This window comes from Nyctibius grandis, chromosome 5, assembly GCF_013368605.1.
Source record: "Nyctibius grandis isolate bNycGra1 chromosome 5, bNycGra1.pri, whole genome shotgun sequence".
NCBI lineage: Eukaryota > Metazoa > Chordata > Aves > Nyctibiiformes > Nyctibiidae > Nyctibius > Nyctibius grandis.
The window spans coordinates 56,472,552-56,492,444 of NC_090662.1; the positions used below are offsets into that span (position 1 = coordinate 56,472,552).

General features: G+C 42.2%; 1 protein-coding gene across 1 annotated transcript; it reads left to right on the plus strand.

The window, feature by feature from the left end:
• The first annotated feature begins 6,352 nt into the window (after positions 1-6,352).
• On the plus strand, positions 6,353-17,539 carry ACTR6 (actin related protein 6). The gene is made up of 11 exons (XM_068401428.1): positions 6,353-6,592; positions 7,175-7,292; positions 8,976-9,044; positions 10,413-10,536; positions 12,517-12,652; positions 12,740-12,796; positions 13,483-13,581; positions 13,769-13,847; positions 14,565-14,736; positions 16,129-16,267; positions 17,057-17,539. The coding sequence occupies exons 1-11, from the start codon at positions 6,525-6,527 to the stop codon at positions 17,184-17,186; spliced, it is 1,191 nt and encodes a 396-aa protein (XP_068257529.1). The 5' UTR covers positions 6,353-6,524; the 3' UTR covers positions 17,187-17,539.
• The last annotated feature ends 2,354 nt before the right edge of the window (positions 17,540-19,893 follow it).

Below are 19,893 nucleotides of genomic sequence, written 5' to 3' on the forward strand. Positions count from 1 at the left end.
TAGTGACGGCGGCGGGGGCGGTGGAGGGGCGGCAACGGGGAGGGCCGGACCCGGAGCCACCGCCCCGAGCGGGGAGCGGCAGCCCCGGGCAGGCGGAGTCGGGGAAGGGGCGACACCTCTCCTCAGCTCGCAGACCCCTGGAAGGGGCCGCCCCAGCTGTAGCCGGGGCCCGCACGGTCAGCACTGCCGCCCCCCCTCAGCCTCTGCCCGCCCCAAGCCCAACCGCCCGCCTTTGCTCTGCTCTCCGCAGCCAGCTGCTTCTTTCCTCCTTTTTCAGCTTCCCGATCTCCGAAACTCTGAAAGCGGCTGCGTCCCCCCGCCTGCGGCTCCATCCCTCCTCCCGCCTGTGGAGCGTACCCGCGTGGGCCCGGCCTCCCCCTCACTCCCTGCAGCTGTGACAGACACCAGTTGTTATTTTTGTTGAAAATCTGTTATAAAGTGCCACTAAAAGGTGTTACGTGTAACAAAAACAAAACATTGGATCTAGTATGTAGCAAGAATTCCTCTTGATAAAATGTGAATTGCCTACGTGCGTTAATACTTGGCGTTAATATTAGCACATCATGCTCTGGCCAGTGTCAGAGCTGCAAGTGACTGGCAGAGCTCATTCACAGAAGCAGTATTAAGTTACTTTAAGTTTTTCAGATAAACTCCATTATTCTAGCTCTTTTGTAAAACATTCACCTTGATTAGCCAAGTGAGACATCTATCCTTTTTGTACCTTTTATAAGCAATATTAATTTACAGCTACAAAAAGCAACCCTAAAATTTGTTTCCATCTGGGATCCCTAAAATCATTCCAAAATGACGTGCCACGGAAGCAAACATCCCCAAAAGCAACAAATTCGACCCTACCATCTGTTTTTCCAGAGGAAGGTGGAAGACTTGCTCCGCCAGCAAGCCCTGCCCGAACAGCCATCCACCTTCTCCTGCACCTGATCCTGGCCTAGCTGAGAGCCAGGTTTGCTAGTGCTCCTACATCAGCACACAAAAGGAACACGGCCAGATAAAAAGAAGAAAAGCACTGGCAGAAACTTATAATACTATAGTAATAAATTCGTATGTATATAACATTTTGCTTAACTTGAATTTCTCAGCAATTACTCAAACCCACAGACTTGTAAAATCAGGTTGTTCTCCAGGTGCTTACATTTCACTGGCTATCTGTGGTAACTATAAAGCCTACAGATAATTTCAATTTTGAGAGAATAGCTTATGCTGTAGCAAAATTTCCCAGTCAGTTAAAAAATAAATGTCCTGCAATAGTTTTGTTCCTCCAGTAACCCACTTCTCTAGGGGTCCCTCATTCAGAAAACATATCTTGAAGAATTTCAGTGGTAGGTAACTGAGTACCCTAAATAGTAGTATTAACTGGAATAAGAAAAAAATTAACAATTGTAAAACTAACAAGATTTCCAGATGTGACCTTTGTATGAAGGGTGGCTTGCTGACTCTAGAATATAGTCTAGAGCAGCAGAGGAAAGACATCAGATACTATTTTCTTTGCTTCTCATATACATAACATTAATAATTTACATGCAATGAACCAAAACCCCAAGGACCTTTATTCAGAACTATGAAGCAATAACAGATGAAAAAATAGGTCAGGAGATGAACATTTTCAATTGATTTTTCCAGGCATTTAAAAATCAGTCAGTTGTGTAATACTGACCCCATTACATTCTTTAAAGAGATTTATGAAGTGGGAATGAGCTGTGTATGAAGCTAACACTTTCATTCCTGTTTTAAGATCAATTTTCTCAACTAGAAAAAATTCCACCAGTATCTTGGAGAAACGATGTTGATCATAACGATGGATCTGCTTCTCACAAAGAAAGAAAATACAAGGGACGAGGAAAGCAGGACCCATGCTGTGTGTTCCCTTTCAAGTGCCCTGCAAGCGTAGCTGTGGCAGAAAAGGAAAAGTCCGGAGGCTCTTCACTGACGTCAGAACTGGAAACCAGAAATATTCCTGTCTGGCAGGGTTGATCTGAATTGTGATCTCATGTTCTCCCCCATCTCCTGGAGCACACTTAATGGAGGAACGAAAGAAAATGCACAGATCAGCCCCCCACCCCTGGGAGTTAGAAGGGTATGTGATAAGAAGCCCAGCTTATCCCTTGGTTCAAGCAGAGTATCTGACACTTCTTTTTAGAGCCTGACACAACTTATTACCAGGATATCCCCAGGCTGTGTTTATTAAGACTTTGGACTGATTATCCAAATCACAGTCCCATGTTTGCAGGCAGATGAATTTCTGCTAGCGTGTTCATGCTAATTAAAGAATGAACAAAGAAAGCCCCAAAGACTGACTCCTGCTCTAAACAGAGGAAGGGAACTATTTGTGAGGAAAATTGTGAGAGTGTCATCAGCTGTCACCTTAATATGATAACCACAAAGAGGAAAGAGTGGCTTAGCCTTCCTGACTACTTTGCACTTATAAACATTGCGATGTAGGATTTCTTCTTCTAGCAACAAAGGCTCTTTGCTCTTGATTTACCAAAACGACTCCCCACCCAGTGAGGAAAAACTGTGTCACAGGAGAAGAAAAGAAGGGGTGGCTGTAGTGGCAGATCATCCCATGTATTGCCATGGGTCCCACTGACCTGGGTCCTGTTGATCTGAATCTTGACCCACCAACTTTATGTCTTGACTTCAGACCTGCCCAGTCACCATGGACCTGCCTGGTGATCCCTGGGCTATGTCTGGCCCTGGTTAACCCCACCAGACCTGCTCCTGACCCTGACCTGAGGGATTGACTTCTGTGCTTGACCTTGGACCTGCTTCACCATCACACACTTGCATGATGACCTGGGCTCTGGGCTGCCCTTCCCCTGACTGCCTGCCCTGCTCCCTGGCTGGGGGTGGGGGGACAGGCCCTGGCTGGCAAGGTCCTGCCCTGCTGGCCACAGTATCCCCCTCAGCTCCTGGCTTCCCGCCTTTACGGAGCAACTGACACTCATGTCACCAAGAAAGAATCCCACCTGTGAGTGTGTCCAGGATACTAAAATGATCTCAAAGAAGAATTTTGGCTTATATTTACCACAGGTAATTTCTAGAGCCTATTTGTGAACTCTTTCTATTCTCAATAGAAGACCCAAGAACGCAAGGATGTTCAGAGTTTCCCGCCAGGCAGTCAACTCATCCACCAGCTTGCCCTTCACCATCACCTAGATAAAGAAAGGGGCATGGGGTTCCATTTATGGATGCTAAGTCCAGGATAATGCCCCCCCCCCCCGTCAGGGTCAAAGAATGCAATAATGTCTTCCTCAAGGATAACTTTCTTTGGATGCTCTAAACAACCTGCAAATACTCTAGTTGGCACTGTTCAATCATTCTGAGGCTGCATGTTCCCACAGAGCAGAGCAAATAAGCAGCTGTGTGTTTGTATAGAGTGTGCAGATGGAGTTTGACTTTTCACTTGGCCATGCAGATTCCTTGACTGTAAAAACTAGAATGGAGTTGAGAGAAAAAAAAAACCTAACTAGAGCCCAAGTGACTTCAGAAACATGAAGGTCACAGAATTAACAAAAATATTCTTTGTTTTTCTCATTAAATAAAGCAGCAGAAAATGTAGGAAAAGAACAAACAAAATGTGACCTAAGAAGTTCTGATTTGGTTTCAGTGAGTGCTTTGTTTCATACTTGTAGAATGAGAAATTCAGCATGGCCTCATATGGATAATGCAAAAGATAATGGTCTGTCTTCAAATGCAGACGCACAAGGCTTCATCAGGCTGACAACCATTACTCAAAGTTAAAGAGCATCACAAAATATCAATTCTAAGCTATTATAAGGGGCAACGTACAAGGTTTGCTACCACGTGGACATTTGAAAGTCGTATTTATGTGTCCTTGCTCTGTTACTTCGTCTTTGTTAGGTACTCTATCAACAACTACAGAAAGTATTATCAGAAGTGTCATTATAATATACGGGTGAATATGTTTACAAACTCAGTAAATATGTATGAGTTGCCCTCAGTTAGTAATGACAGTAAATATATCAACTTTAGTTTGGAGAGGTTTTAAATATTTATGTATATCAACCACAACACATAAATCTAAAAGTGAACTGTTAAAAGCCTGGCACTTGTCCTGTAAGTCCTAAAAAAAATAGCAAAACTCACTCTGAATTAAATACAAGTCATTAAATGATAACAGATGAAATCTGTCAGAGCTGGAGCTAGCATCTAGAAGAGGAAAAAGTAATTAATTAAATTTTTGTTTTCACCTTTATTTTCACAGGGCAAAAGATAGCAATAGCTATAATGGTTTTTGTGTCTAAATTATTCTTCTAAGAACTTTATATTATTAATAGAAGGATAAAGTAAAAATGATGTGATTTTAAGAGTAATATTTTATGTTTCTCTGTAACACTGTGAATACCTAAAGCATGCCACAGTTCTAAGTTTTGTGTATTTTGGGTTTTAATTACAAAACCAAAATTTACTATTATTATACCTGTTGGTGGGCAAAGAAGAAGAACAACCAAAGCTTTACAGTGTTCTTTTAAAAGAATCCGGAAACTCCTGAACTGGAGAAACAGGCTTTTGATAATTCCTCTGACCTCTCCTCAAGAACCAAATAATATATCTGCTAGAACGGGGATTAAGGATGCTGTCCTTAAGATACTGACAAGTACGTAAAGAGGATTGGTCTAAAATCAGATTGCCGTGCATTCTGCTGAACATTCTGGCTCATGGAAAGACATTTACTATTTGTTAGGGTAAAGAGTCATCACACAGAGTAGCAGTTATTTTTAAATTCTGGTATTTCTGGGAAAGCGAATTACATACACATACAAAACTGTAATTCACTTCCTATTTTATTGGATAACAACAAAGATACCGATGATGGTAAGTAAAATATATAAATAAAGCAAAATTCATCATAAAGACAAGTGCGAGATCCTGCACCTAGGAGGACATAAGCAAGGAGCCCGGTACATGCTGGGCTCTGTGTGGCGGGGGAGCAGCCTTGCTGAAATTGGGACGTGGCGGGGCTGGTGGACAAGCAGCTGAAGGGGACTCAGCAGAGCGCCGTTGCAGCAATGAAGGCAAATCGGATCCCGGGCTGCATCTGCAGGGGCATTACTAGCAGAGACAGAGACATGAACATTCCACTCTGCTTGTCAGGCCACACCTGGAGTACTGGCATCCAGTTCTGGTGCCCACAATTCCAAAAAGATGTGGACTGGAAAGGGTCCAACTGAACGCCATGAAGATGATCAAAGGGCTGGAGAATCTGCCCTATGAGGAAAGACTGAAGGCGCTAGGTCTTTTCTCCTTGGTGAAGAAAAGACTCAGGGAGGACCTCATCAAAGTATTCCAGTACTTAAAGGGTGGCTACAAGGAGGATGGAAGCTCTTCCCAAGGAGAAGACTAGGGGTAACAGATACAAGTGGCACTGGGAGATGTTTCATCTTAGTATAAGGAATTTTTTTATAGTGAAAACAATCAATCACTGAAATAACTTCCCCAGCGATGTGGTGGAGTCCCTGTTGCTGGAGGTTTTCAAGATGCAGTTGGACAGGGTGCTAGATTACCTCATCTTGGCTCCCTTTCCCACAGAAGGCTGGACCAGATGGTCTTTCAAGGTCCCTTCCAGCCTGGGCTGTTCTATGGTTCTGTGATTCTATAAAGCTGTGTGGTATTCAATACAGACTTAAATAGAACAGCTGGTCAGTGACAGCAAATACCAATAGCACTGGGGGTTATACTATTTATAATTATGGAGTGTTAATTACAGCACGCTTAGAGCAACAGTAAAATACTGATGGTGGCATTTAAAAGGCCTTCTGCCTTTCAGTTTTATAACATCCTTACAGAGGAAAGACCCGTGTTGCTTTTCCGGTTCTCAGGCGAACCCACGTTCATTCATCGCGCTGCTCCCCGCTGCGCTCAGCTGCCAGGGACGTCCGCGGCGCGACCCGCGGCCCGCCTGCGGGCGAGGCCCGCCCTCAGCACCGGGGCTCTGTCACTTCACATACACGGAGAAGGGCTCGCGTCCCCCGCGGGCTCTCGCGCTAACGGCCCCGTGACCGCTGTGCCCCTGCCGGGAGGGGGCGATCCGCTGCCCCCTCCCCAACGGTTGCTACCGCCCCCGCAGGCCTGGGGCTGACCGGCGGCCGCCCCTTCCCGCCGCCCGGAGCCGCTCGCTGGCGGCGCGGCCCCCGGCCCGCAGAAGGGCTGCCCACGCAGGCGCACTGCACCCCCAGGGACCGGCGCCGAAGCTGCCTTTCGGCGAGGTAACTCCGTGTCGCCTCTCCCGCCCGTCTTTTTGGCGAGAGCTTCCGGGTCACGCCTGACCAATAGCCTCCGCAGCCTCTCCAGCGTCACCGGCACCACGTGAGCGGCGGGCGTCTCGCGGCGGAGGCGGGCGCGGTGCCGGAGGCGGTTCCCGCGGCACTCCCGCGTCCCGTCAGGCCGCGCGCGCGCGCTGCACCTCCACTCTATGGTAACGATAGAGATCCACGGCGGTGGCGGATCAATACTGGGACGGCGGCGGCCGTGGCGCCGTGGGGAACATGGCGACACTGGTGCTGGATAACGGCGCCTACAACGCCAAGATCGGCTACAGCCACGCGAACGTCAGGTGAGGGCCCGGGAGGGGGCGGGCGTCCCCTTATCGCTCCGCCAGCACCGTCTCGGCGCGCCTGCCCTACCGCCGCTCCCCGCCGGCGCCTGGGCGCACGGGAGGCCGCCCCGCTTCTTCCGCAGCCCCTCACCGGCGAGAGGGCCGCCCGCGCGCCTACGCTCGCCGCGGAGAGGCCCGGCCTGGTCCCGCCCCTGCGGCTGGTGCCGGGCTCCGCCCCTGCGGCGCGCGCCGACCGACCCGGCGGGACTGGCGTCCCCCACTGCTGGTGCTGGGGGTTTGGTCCCGGGGGTGGCGGTGCTGGAGGAGCCCCCGGCGCCCCTTCTGTTGTGCTGGCGGCGGGGCGGGGGTAGCTTAGTGCAGCGTGGAGGGAGGGTGGTTGTGTTTTTCCTAAAGGTGCCGCATCTGGGCTGGAGGGGTCAGAAGTTAGAGATTTCCCTCGTAACTCGCTCCGATAAGTTGATTAAAACCAAAACACAACAGCAAAAATATTATTGAAAGTATACTACTCATCAAAGTACTGTGAAGACAGTGGTTGTGTCTCGTATCATGATATATAGGAAACTTCCCGATCTTTTCCAGCGTTATTCCCAACTGTCAGTTCAGATCAAAGACTGCACGCTTGAAAACCTTTACGGCAAATCAACTGGATGAAATTAAAGATCCCTCTGGTCTTTTTTATATCCTCCCTTTTCAGAAAGTAAGTAAGATCTCCTGAGTTTAACATTAGAGCCGAATGTAAATTGGTGTTTTAAAGAATACTTTTCATACAATATGCCCCAACTGCAGGGTCATATGTAGTATCATACAAGTGTCAGGCTCAGCAGTGTGAAGTTTACCAATCATAGAATCATAGAATCATTTAGGTTGGAAAATACCCTTAAGTCCCTTTGAGTCCAACCATAAAGCTAACACTGCCAAGTCCACCCCGAAGCTCTGTCCCTAAGCACCTCGGCTACACCTCTTGTAAATACGTCCAGGGATGGTGACTCCACCACTTCCCTGGGCAGCCTGTTCCAATGTTTGACAACCCTTTTGGTGAAGTAACTTTTCATGATACCCGATCTAAACCTCCCCTGGTGCAACCAGAGGTCGTTTCCTCTTGTCCCATTGCTTGCTGCTTGGGAGAAGAGACTTAACACCTGCCTCATTACAAGCTCTTTTCAGGTAGTCGCAGAGAGCAATAAGGTCTCCCCTCAACCTCCTTTTCTCCAGCCTAAACAACCCCAGTTCTCTCAGCCGCTCCTCATAACACTTGTCTCCAGACCCTTCACCAGCTTCATTACCCTTCTTTGAGCACACTCCAGCACCTTAACGTCTTTCTTGTAGTAAGGGGCCCAAAACCGAACACAGTGTTTGAGGTGCGGCCTCACCAGTGCCAAGTACAGAAGGACGATCGCTTCCCTAGTCCTGCTGTCCACACTGTTTCTGATACAAGTCAAGATGCTGGTGGCTGCCTTGGCTACCTGGGCACACTGCTGGCTCATACTCAGCCGGCTGTTGACCAATACCCCCAGGTCCTTTTCCACCAGTCAGCTTTCCAGCCACTCTTCCCCAAGCCTGTAGCAGTGCACGGGGGTGTTGTGCCCCAAGTGCAGGACCCAACACTTGGCCTTGTTGGCCTTGGCCCATCAATCCAGTCTGTCGAGATCCCTCTGCAGAGCCTTCCTACCCTCAAGGAGATCAACACTCCCACCCAACTTGGTGTTGTCTGCGAACTTACTGAGGGTGCGCTCGATCCCCTCATCCAGATCATTGATAAAGATACTGAACAGAACTGGCCCCAATACTGAGCCCTGGGGAACACCACAACTCTTTGGGTCCAGCCATCCAGCCAGTTTTTTACCCAGTGAAGAGTATGCCCATCCAAGCCAGAAGCAGTCAGTTTCTCCAGTAGAATGCTGTGGGAAATGGTGTCAAAGGCTTTACTAAAGTCCAGGTAGACAACATCCACAGCCTTTCCCTCATCCAGTAAGCGTGTCACCTTGTCATAGAAGGAGGTCAGGTTAGTGAAGCTTTCATAAACCGATGCTGACTGGGCCTGATCACCTGGTTGTCCTGTATGTGCCACGTGATGGCACTCAAGATGATCTGCTCCATAACCTTCCCCAGCACCGAGGTCAGGCTAATAGGCTTCTATCAAAGAGAATAATTTATATAGGAAACACAATTTACATTGTTTTTGTAGTGTAGTAATTAACATATTGATGGGCAATATTTGCAACATTCTTTATCCTATGTAACATTTACTCCTTAGCGTAGAAATGTGAATTTAGACATTTTTACTCTCAAATTTCTTTTTATTACCGGTCTATCAATCACTTGACATTTAAGTATGATTTTATTTTCTAAACAGTGTATTTTTTTTTCTAAATTTCTGCAGGGTTACTTGGTGAACTGGGATGTCCAGAGACAGGTTTGGGATTATCTTTTTGGAAAAGAAATGTATCAAGTAAGAGCCTTTTTAATTACGGATTTTGTGTAGGTTAAATACTGACTAATGGAATTAACGTAAGTACATCAAATAGAATTGGTGAGCTTACTGTTCTCTTTGAAAGTGCCTTCAATTAGAAATCATGGGGATTTAGTTTTTTGCAAGCTGAAGAAAAGTTTTACTTTGAGCTCTGGTGAAGGAATTTAAAAAACATTTAAATTTTTCAGTCTTGTGTGTATTCATACTGAGTTCAGTTCACATATGTTAAGAAATTCACGTCAATATAATTGAGAGTTCATGTTCGTAAAAAATGATGATAGACAGATACAATGTGATTTAGAGATCAACAGATTGTTGATGTAAAAGAGAGTGATAAGCTAGGTCAGTAGGCCAAAAGACATACACATTAAGTAACCATCTTTGGCTAACCATTTCCTGCCTATGAGTAAGTTGAATGTATAAAATATGAGTATCTGATACTTAATTTTTCTTACTTATCGCACAAACTGGATTTAGCACAAGAAGTGTAGTAAGCCTTCCCATTTAATTTCTCTTTAAAAAAATATATTGTTATATACTTCGAAAGTTGTTTTTTTTTTTGTAACACCTAGGAGGCAGAATGGTCCTGAGAATGAATATAACACCTTAAAATATCTTAGTCTCCGTACATAAAAATATACAGTGCTGGCTTTTGATACTTAGCTTTCATTTTAGTTTTGGAACTAGATTCAATTTAGTCATGGTTTCAAGGAGAATTTGTTTTTAATTCTTTTTATGAGTGAAGACTACAGAGAGGTAACAGCTGGCAATACGTTTAGGGCCATATCCAGTTATGATTGAAGTAACCCTCTGAAGTCCTTTCTAAAGGAGTTTGAGATTATCAGTAAATGCGGAAAGTTCAGAATCTTTTGCTGGCCTCATTAGAGGTCACTGGGAGTTTTATTATTGATTCTGCTTTGCGCAGGACTTCAGCTTTGGTTATTAGATAAGTAATTTTGTGAGGCAAGTGCTGAGCTGTTAAAGAGACTTACCTTTCTGTAGTTGACAGGATTAGTGTAAAGTATCTTACGTTAGTATTGTGGTGTTCCTTTACGGGTATCTCTTTAAAATGTTGGATTACAATTTGTAAGGATGGCAACAGGAGCAGAATATGTATGAAGGTGTTCCCTTCTATTATGTTTTCACCCATTAATTTGATAAAGTTGTATCACTGCTCATGAAGTCTATGAAAAAACTAAGGCTTTCTAAACGTAGCTTCTGGAAACAGATACGGCAAGTGGTAATCATGTCTTCAGATTTACATGATCTTCAACTGCTGCAAAATATGGTAACAGAGTATTAATTTCTAAGTTTTGTGTACTGACAATCTTGATGTATTTTTCATAGGTGGATTTTGTAGATACCAATATTATTATTACTGAACCTTATTTTAACTTCAGTTCAATACAAGAGTCCATGAATGAAATCCTGTTTGAAGAATATCAATTTCAAGCAGTTCTTAGAGTAAATGGTGAGTCTGTCTCCTGGTTCACATTTATATATTTTGGACAAATGCATATGCACACACATGTATATATAAAAATAGTAAAGGAATTAATTTCCTTCCTGGCTCTTGAGTAATATGCTACTATATGTACTCTAACTGGATTAAATTTATTTTTTTTTTAGAAATTCCAGCTATACTCTTCTATTACTTTCTTAAGAGTGTCATGGTATAAACTTAGAGGAGATCTGAGGAGAGTCAGGATGACAGAGATAACAGATGGATTTTGAAACCAACTTGATAGCCTTTTATGAGGACATAACCCGGTGCATAGATGATGGGAAAGCTGTGGATGTGGTCTATCTCGATTTCAGTAACGCGTTTGACACGGTCTCCCACAGCATCCTCGCAGCTAAACTGAGGAAGTGTGGTCTGGATGATCGGGTAGTGAGGTGGATTGTGAACTGGCTGAAGGAAAGAAGCCAGAGGGTGGTGATCAATGGGACAGAGTCCAGTTGGAGGCCTGTGTCTAGCGGAGTCCCTCAAGGGTCGGTACTGGGACCAGTACTATTCAATATATTCATGAATGACTTGGATGAGGGAATAGAGTGCACTGTCAGCAAGTTCGCTGATGAGACAAAACTGGGAGGAGCGGCTGACACACCGGAAGGCTGCGCAGCCATTCAGAGAGACCCTGGAGAGTTGGGCGGGGAGAAATTTAATGAAATATAACAAGGGCAAGTGTAGAGTCCTGCATCTGGGCAAGAACAACCCCATGTATGAGTACAAGTTGGGGACAGACCTGTTGGAGAGCAGCGTAGGGGAAAGGGACCTGGGGGTCCTAGTGGACAGCAGGATGACCATGAGCCAGCAGTGTGCCCTTGTGGCCAAGAAGGCCAATGGCATCCTGGGGTGTATTAGAAGGGGTGTGGTCATCAGGTCGAGAGAGGTTCTCCTCCCCCTCTACTCTGCCCTGGTGAGGCTGCATCTGGAATATTGTGTCCAGTTCTGGGCCCCTCAGTTCAAGAAGGACAGGGAACTGCTAGAGAGAGTCCAGCGCAGAGCCACGAAGATGATTAAGGGAGTGGAACATCTCCCTTATGAGGAGAGGCTGAGGGAGCTGGGTCTCTTTAGCTTAGAGGAGACTGAGGGGTGACCTCATTAATGTTTATAAATATGTAAAGGGCAAGTGTCATGAGGATGGAGCCAGGCTCTTCTCAGTGACATCCCTTGACAGGACAAGGGGCAATGGGTGCAAGCTGGAACACAGGAGGTTCCACATAAATATGAGGAAAAACTTCTTTACGGTGAGGGTGACCGAACACTGGAACAGGCTGCCCAGAGAAGTTGTGGAGTCTCCTTCTCTGGAGACATTCAAAACCCACCTGGACGCGTTCCTGTGTGATATGGTCTAGGCAATCCTGCTCCAGCAGGGGAATTGGACTAGATGATCTTTCGAGGTCCCTTCCAATCCCTAACATTCTGTGATTCTGTGATTCTGTGAAACAGGATAGCATTTGAGAAAGTCTACCAAAGATTTGCGTGAAGACTTTGATAGCTTTCCTTTTTTCGGAAGGGTTGTGGTGGTGTTTTTTTGTTTGGTTTTGTTCTGTATTAGCAAATAAAATGCAGCATTACAGTCATGAAATATATTGTGTCTTACAGGGAATGTGTAAATAACATCACAACCCTTCTGACAGATAGTGGGACATAGGGTACACCTTTAGATAGGTTTGATAAGTTGTGGTGTGACCAGTCTGCTTGGACTTCAGGAGAGGAAACTGAACATGGGCTGGAATTCTTGAAAAAGAATAAATGAGGGCATATACAATACTTAATTTTATACCCTGTCAAAATTAATTCATGTGTTGGGTGTACTATTATGTATTGAGGTCTTGGAAGTCTGTCAAAGGCATCTAAAATATGAAGCAAGTATACTTCCACATCAATGTAAATTCTAAAAGTGTATATTCATACAAAAATTGAATGAAGTTTTCTGTATTTCAGCTGGAGCTCTTAGTGCGCACAGGTATTTCCGGGATAATCCATCTGAGCTGTGTTGTATCATTGTGGATAGTGGATACTCTTTTACACACATTGTACCTTATTGTAGAAGTAAAAAGAAGAAAGAGGCAATCATCAGGTAAAGTGCAGTATATGTTTTCTAGAATTGTTTGCTATACCTGAAGTTAATGATGACAGAATTCCTTGTGTTACTCCTTTTCTGTAGGATTAATGTTGGAGGAAAACTCTTAACCAACCATCTGAAGGAGATAATCTCTTACAGGTAAAGCATGCTAATCATCATCTTGAGACCTAGTATGAAATGAGCTAGAAGTTTGTGCGGATGTTCTTACTGTTTCTGTGAATTTTAGATGAAATGCTGTTTAAAGGAGAAGGCAATTTTTGTCTATTATAATCTGCTAGCTGCCATCTTGAGTTTAAACTCAAGATGAATTAAAATGAGCTTAAGCTCTTTGAAGAATTAGGCTGTTAGTTTTTAAAGTGCCAGCACTTTTGAAGTTGCGGAGGTTACCTGTGTATTCGCAGTTACACAAATCCTTACATATTTTCTGAGATGTCTCAGTAGATCATCGGTCCGTTTGCTAATTGATTCTATCCATACCACAAATAAAATCCAATAGGATCAACTTTTCATTAGGATCCTTTAGCTTGAAACTTTACCTAGGCAAAGATCTTTGCTAGTAGAACTAATTGCAGGATTATGGCTATACTTGTTATGAAGACATTGGACAAATGCAGGTAGTTTGTATTTATTGAACTGTGAAATAGGAAAATATCAAACTCCAGTAGGCCAGGAATGCTTTTGTAAATTGAATACAAGTTTTAGATATTGAGACAGTAGCTTTCTACGATTTGAAAACTATGGTTGCTCATCTCCAGTGGAAAACTGAACAGGTAATGCTAAGACTTAATTATTCTCAAACTTCTGTGTTTTTTTGTTTTTCACAGGCAGCTACATGTTATGGATGAAACACATGTAATTAATCAAGTGAAAGAAGATGTGTGTTATGTTTCTCAAGACTTTTACAAGGACATGGACATTGCTAAGTACGTATACAATGGTACTAAATGTAAAAGTTGGTACTTCTGAATAATCTATTTGTACAAACAAATAAAACTATACTCTTAATTAGAAAATTTTCCAGTTAAGTAAAAGGAAGTCTTGTCAGTATTTAACAGTTGGCATTTAGAACTTGTTCTTTATTCTGTTGTATTTTACATTCTTCTCTTTCAGATTGAAAGGAGAGGAAAATACTGTCATGGTAGATTATGTTTTGCCAGACTTCAGCACAATCAAAAAAGGATTTTGTAAGGTAATGATAGCATGTTTTTTTAAGTATTTTTTGGACTGTTCCACTGCACAAGTGTAGTAGAGAGGTTAAAAAGACTTTCTTTTTTCTAATGCTGTATTGTAACTTCTTTCTGTGCTATGCATTAAGTGGTAAAGTTTTCCTTAGGAAGTTGAGATGAAAATTAAATACTATTTTTCCAGCATAGCATTTTATGTTTTATTGTTTAATACTTGTAGCTTTCTATGCTTGTGCTCTGTCATTCATACAACCTAACCATATAAATATTGGGGGTTTTTCTTAAAGTTGGAAAATGTTTTCTTTGCTTTGTTACTTTTTTGTAAGTCTCTCTGAATTTCATTTAAATACCCTAATAGGTAGAAAGTTCAAAGTCATGTTATAGAGGAGCCTGAAAAGTCTTCATACGAATGAAGACAATTTAACAATTTTATCTCTCTCATTTACTGAGTTGGCCATAGTTTCAAAAGCAGTCCCAATATTTTAAGTCCTCTCTCGTGCATACCTATTTTATTTTGCTTCAGGCAAAACTGCAGCTGATAAGAGCAAAGCCACTTCAGATTTCATACCAGAGTATGTATTACTCTTAAAAGATTTGTTGATAATACAACTTAACATAGGATATACTGCCTACCTCTGCAGTACATTAAAAAGATTAGCTGAATACTCTAGGATGTAATTTCTTTTCTTAAGCAGTGGCTAATATTCATGTCTTTAATTTAGCCAAGGGAAGAGATGGTGCTAAGTGGAAAATACAAGACTGGCGAACAAATACTTCGTCTAACAAATGAAAGATTTGCAGTTCCAGAAATACTCTTCCATCCTTCGGATATTGGTATTCAAGAGATGGGAATTCCTGAAGCCATTGTTTATTCTATTCAGAATTTACCTGAAGGTATAACCTAAAAGTATTTTGAAAAGTGGGTGGGGGTTGTTGTTGTTTTGAGGTTTTTTTGTTGTTTTTGTTTTTTGGTTGTGTTTTGGTCTTTTTTTAAGCATCTAAAGTATCTTAAGAAGCTAGTACTCTCAATATGCCAGTTACTAAGTTGTTGTGAACTGTTCTGTCTTCTGGTGTGTGTCACACACCCTAGAACTGATTGTCTACAAGATTCTCTCCTAGGCAAACACAGTTTTGTGGCGTTTCATTGTTTGGTTTCTACTCTTGTTTCAGTTAATCACTGTAGACTTAATTCTTCTTAACATCCTTTTCTCATGTGACCTGTCTGTCTTTGACGCCGATGATGGAAAATACTTGAAATTAGTTTTAGTTGTGTTTTAAAATATCTTTCTTCACTGGAAGAAGAGAAAAATCAAACTGATGAGAAAAATTAAACTTACCAAAGTCAGTAATTTAAGCATCAAAGTATAAAACCTTTCTGGCTGCTGTGTTTTTCAGAAGTAATACTAAAGCTTTCATTTTGTAGATTATGTACATGTAATTAATGTTATTACTACAAAAAAGACTTTCATAGGTTTTTATGATACCACAGAAGTACGGCATCATTGAGGCTATTCTGTACTCTTGAAAAAATTGTATTATTTAAAATCCTTTTGAAAGGGGAATTGTGTTGGCAGACATAAAATTTAATAGACAATATAAGAAAACAGTAGTTATTGAAGCCAAATACTAAAAATCACAAAGAACAGAGGCTGACTGCTCACTTCCATGTATTTCTCAATAAAACTGCTTAACTGATGTGATCATTAGATGATCATAAAATTCTTCTATGCATATTTCTTTCTTCTGTTCCAATTCATAACAAAATTGGTGTGGAGGCTTGGTTAAGTGAGAAGGGGCATGATTTCATGCCACTGAGCAGTCTGAGCAATCCAAGCTTTGAGCAAGAGTTAGGCCCAGAGCGAGTCACCTTGGACTCTCCTTGAACACTGCAAAAATGCAACAAAACAAGGACTTGGCAGTTGTAACAAACAGATAAGAGAAACAGGAAAAGGGGAGGGGGTGCTCATGGCTCTGTGTATCTAAATATATAGACCAATCATATATGCTACTAGTACGCGTGGACAGCAAGGCTTTACCAATGGAAATGCGGGCTTTGGTGCGTGATCAGCGTGCTCTCTGCTTAGAGTCTATATATATCCTGTACGTGTAATCATTAAAGGGAGAACTTCTATACTCATATTGGGATTGTGTCGTTACTCCGGAACCGTCGCCCAGCACCCGTGAGCCGCGCCCTCGACTTCCCCTTTTCTTCAAATTGGGAAAAATACTTTAATCTTTAAATATATATTCAGTCTCTAACTACAGATTTACTTATTTATTTTACAGAAATGCAGCCTCATTTCTTCAAGAACATAGTTCTCACTGGGGGAAACACCCTTTTTCCAGGCTTCAGAGATAGGGTTTATTCTGAAGTTCGATGTCTTACTCCAACTGATTATGATGTTTCTGTTGTTCTTCCTGAAAAGTAAGTTCTAAACTGTACAGAACGAGCTTTGTCCTTCTAGCAGAACAAACTATAAAGTAGGATTTCTTTTGTGGTAAGGGGGTTAATTTAAATATTAAGTGAACCAAAATTGTACAGGGAGAATGTTTTAAATAAGTGTATTTACAGACAAACCAAATAAATTAGAGACCACGTGCTTGCCCTGTACTTTGGCTAATAAAGTTTAAGCACAAGTAGGTGTTTTCAGGATCAGTCTTTTTATTGTAAACAGATAAATAAGACTGTATTGTCATTAAGTGGATACTAAGTATGCAAGATCAGAGTTTAGTCTTTTACTTACAAGAATTTTCAGTATCTGAATGCTGCTGTGTCATTATTAACGTAGCCACTTCAGAGATTGGAAGGGGTCACATCTTTGTAGAGAGAGAGTATACAGTTGAGGCAAAACAAGTATATCTTGAAAGTACAAAAAAAATCTACTTTTTTAAAGTATTATTAAAAAGTATTTTTAAATATTATTAAAGAATCATTATCTGTGCAAAGTAAATACCAAAGACATTTCCATTTCCTGCCCTCTTCATACCTGCCTCCAAAGAGGCACTTGCTTTTTATAAAGACCAAAGTCAGTTAGCCCTGCTAAAATTTCAAACTTTGTCTCATAACTTGTCTAGAGCTGTATGGTTTGATTTAGCAATCAAAAATGTATTTTTAAATAGGTATGGCTAAATAAAAGTCTTGGAAATCATCACTGCAAACTTCTATTTAAAATGAACTTACAGATGAGTAACAGTAACTTTGTTCATTTTTCAGCCCTATTACTTATTCTTGGGAAGGAGGGAAGCTCATTTCTGAAAATGATGATTTTGAAGACATGGTAGTAACCAGAGAAGATTATGAAGAACACGGACACAATATCTGTGAAGAGAAATTTGATATATAGGCAGCGTAGTTGGATACATTGTTACTCCATTGTTTTACTCAGAAGGGAACTCTCTGAACTACAACCTATTTTCTGTCAGTTAGGATTGTGTTTTAGCTTTCCTGTATTTAAGTGGGTTGGGAAAAATAATTTTCAGAGTTTAAAATTAAAGTTTTACAAGCCTAATACTATTCGTTATGTTCTTATCTTTTACTGATAGCTTCATTGTATTCTTATTGCAGAAAACCTCAATGCATGAGGCAATAAGAATATTGAATGCTTGTACTGATGTGAGAAGAACTCAAGATTTCTTTTTCTTTTCAAAATGAATATTATTCTAACTTGTGCATGCAATTAAATGGACATTAAACACATCTCAAATGGTGTCTTTGATATTGCCTGTCCTGAAAAGGAATACTTGAGTTTTATTTTTGGTTATTTTAGTGAATAGCCATGAGAGGAATATACTTGAAATGTGACTGCTGCTATTGAAAGTATACTTAGGCTTTGAGAAAAGAGTAATTTGAACAATTCCTTTTTATAAAGGGGTTTTGGGTTAGTAGGTTGTGGGGTTTTTTGTTTGGTTTTTATTTTAAACAGTGGCTGAGCAAATAAGCTTCCTACCACTCCCCTCACCTTTCTGAAAGGGTGACATCAGAAGCTGTCTGAGGTGAAGAAATCTTCCAGCTGTGTCCTGGGTAATCCCATGTGTCCTATCCATGCATTCTAGATAAACGCAAACGCCCCAGCCTCTACCTGTTATTTCCATTTACAGAGCAAAGGTGGCATCAGAAGCTCTGTTACTGTACCATCAGTCTGTGCAGCATTGCATGCAGGAGGGGAAGGAGCAACAGTACGGGTAAGAGCCAGATAGAAGCCTCGGAGGGCTGTGCTAGTAGGGGGTGCCACACCTGGCTTGCTTGGTGGCCAGGACAGGGGCACACACTCTGACAGGGTGGATAATGGACACACAGGTGCTGACACAGATCTTGGCCTGATGCAGCTCGTGGCCACAGGGGAACTGCCCTTTTAGTTGGGCTGGTGACAGTGGACTCAGATTTGCAGAGGAGCATCCTATTCTCAGCTGAAGTCTTCTACTCCTTCTCTTGGCTGACCCTATGTAAAACCAGTAAGTATACTTACACAGTATGCTTACCTAGCTAGGAACAAAGGGCACTGACTGACTGAGGGAGTTGATGGCAGGGATCAAGCAGAGGCTTCACTGGATTTCATGCCCCTCCGGTAGTCCTTGAGAAGGTCCAGAGAGGGGCACTCTGAAGCACAACGAGATACTATTACCTTCTGAAAAATTGTTCTTTGTGACGATCTGTGACCCAAGGGTAGTGGATGTAGTTGAATGGTCAGAGCTGTGAATTGAGGAAACAAAGGTGTGTACCACCATCCCCTAGGCTCACTGATGATAGCATTAAGATACAGAGATATCCTCATTTCTGGCTTCCATTTCTTTTCTGCTTCAGATAAGCACGTGGAGTCAGAGCTATGTTGTACTGATCAACATTCCAGATTCTCATGAGCTGCTCCTGTTGCTACCTAGAGGTCTCAGCATAAGGGCAATATAGAAGAGAAGCCAACACTCCTAAGAATGGAAGATCTTGATGGTAAGTTGCCCCAATTAAATAGTTTTCTGAGAAGATCTTTCTTCTTCTTCAGTATGATCTTTTCTTACTTTGGACTGCCAGCTTATGGTGGCTTTCCTCCAGTCTAACCTGCTGAAAGGAATGGAAGAGGTACCCTCCTCCTCTTCTTAGTAGCTACATGAGCCACACAGGAGGCAGCTAGGGTATTGATGCAGGAGACCACCACCTACAAATTCTTGGGTACAGCTGTTGTATTACTCTGTGTAAGAAAATACAGGACATGAATAAGTCTAGTACACTGTTATTTTGATAGCCACATGTAGAGGCCCTTGTGTCTGACCTCTAGTTTTTTAAATAACTGCTTCACAAAATTATCAGTATGCTTTAGCTCAGACTTAAAAAAAGGAAATACGCATGTTGTTCTCATAAAAGCAGCAATGAACCTTTTCCTTGGTAGGATCAAACATGAATGCTCTATGAACAGAAGTAAGCCTCCTTACTCTGAAGGTGGTATCACTTGTTCTTTGATAAGACTGCACTGGAAAGTAGATCTAGACTAAGCTCTTCACTCCAGAAATTTTATACTTCAAATACAAATTCATACTGGCAATTAATTTGATAGCTCTATGCTAGAAATCATCAATAGAAATGAGAGGTCCAAGTTTCCCTACCAACGGATTTTGTGTCAAATATTGTTAAAAATAAGACAGAACTTTCTGAAGTCCAATGAAGTTTTCCTGATTTTGGACCGTAACTGAAAGCATAAACAACGAAAAACAGTAATCTGTAGTTCACCGAGCTTGTTCTGTTCAGCAGGCCCTTAAACTTAAATGTAAAACAACGTTTCTTTCAACAGAAGATTAAAAATCAGTAGATCCTTCTCTCAGGGTAGGTGAATAACAGGGCTCTCAAGAGCTCTTCCTTTCCTTTGCAGAACTAGATCAATCTTGACTTCTTGTCCCATGAACTGAAGCAAAGCACCTGGCAGCTATAAACTCCTGCTGTCCACGTGAAGCATTTCCTTACTGTTTGATACCTGGTTCTACACCTGCTGAGCCGCCTCTTCCTTATGAAAGCACTATGAAATGATAGACAGATTCATCTCTTTTTATGCAATGTTTTATTATCAT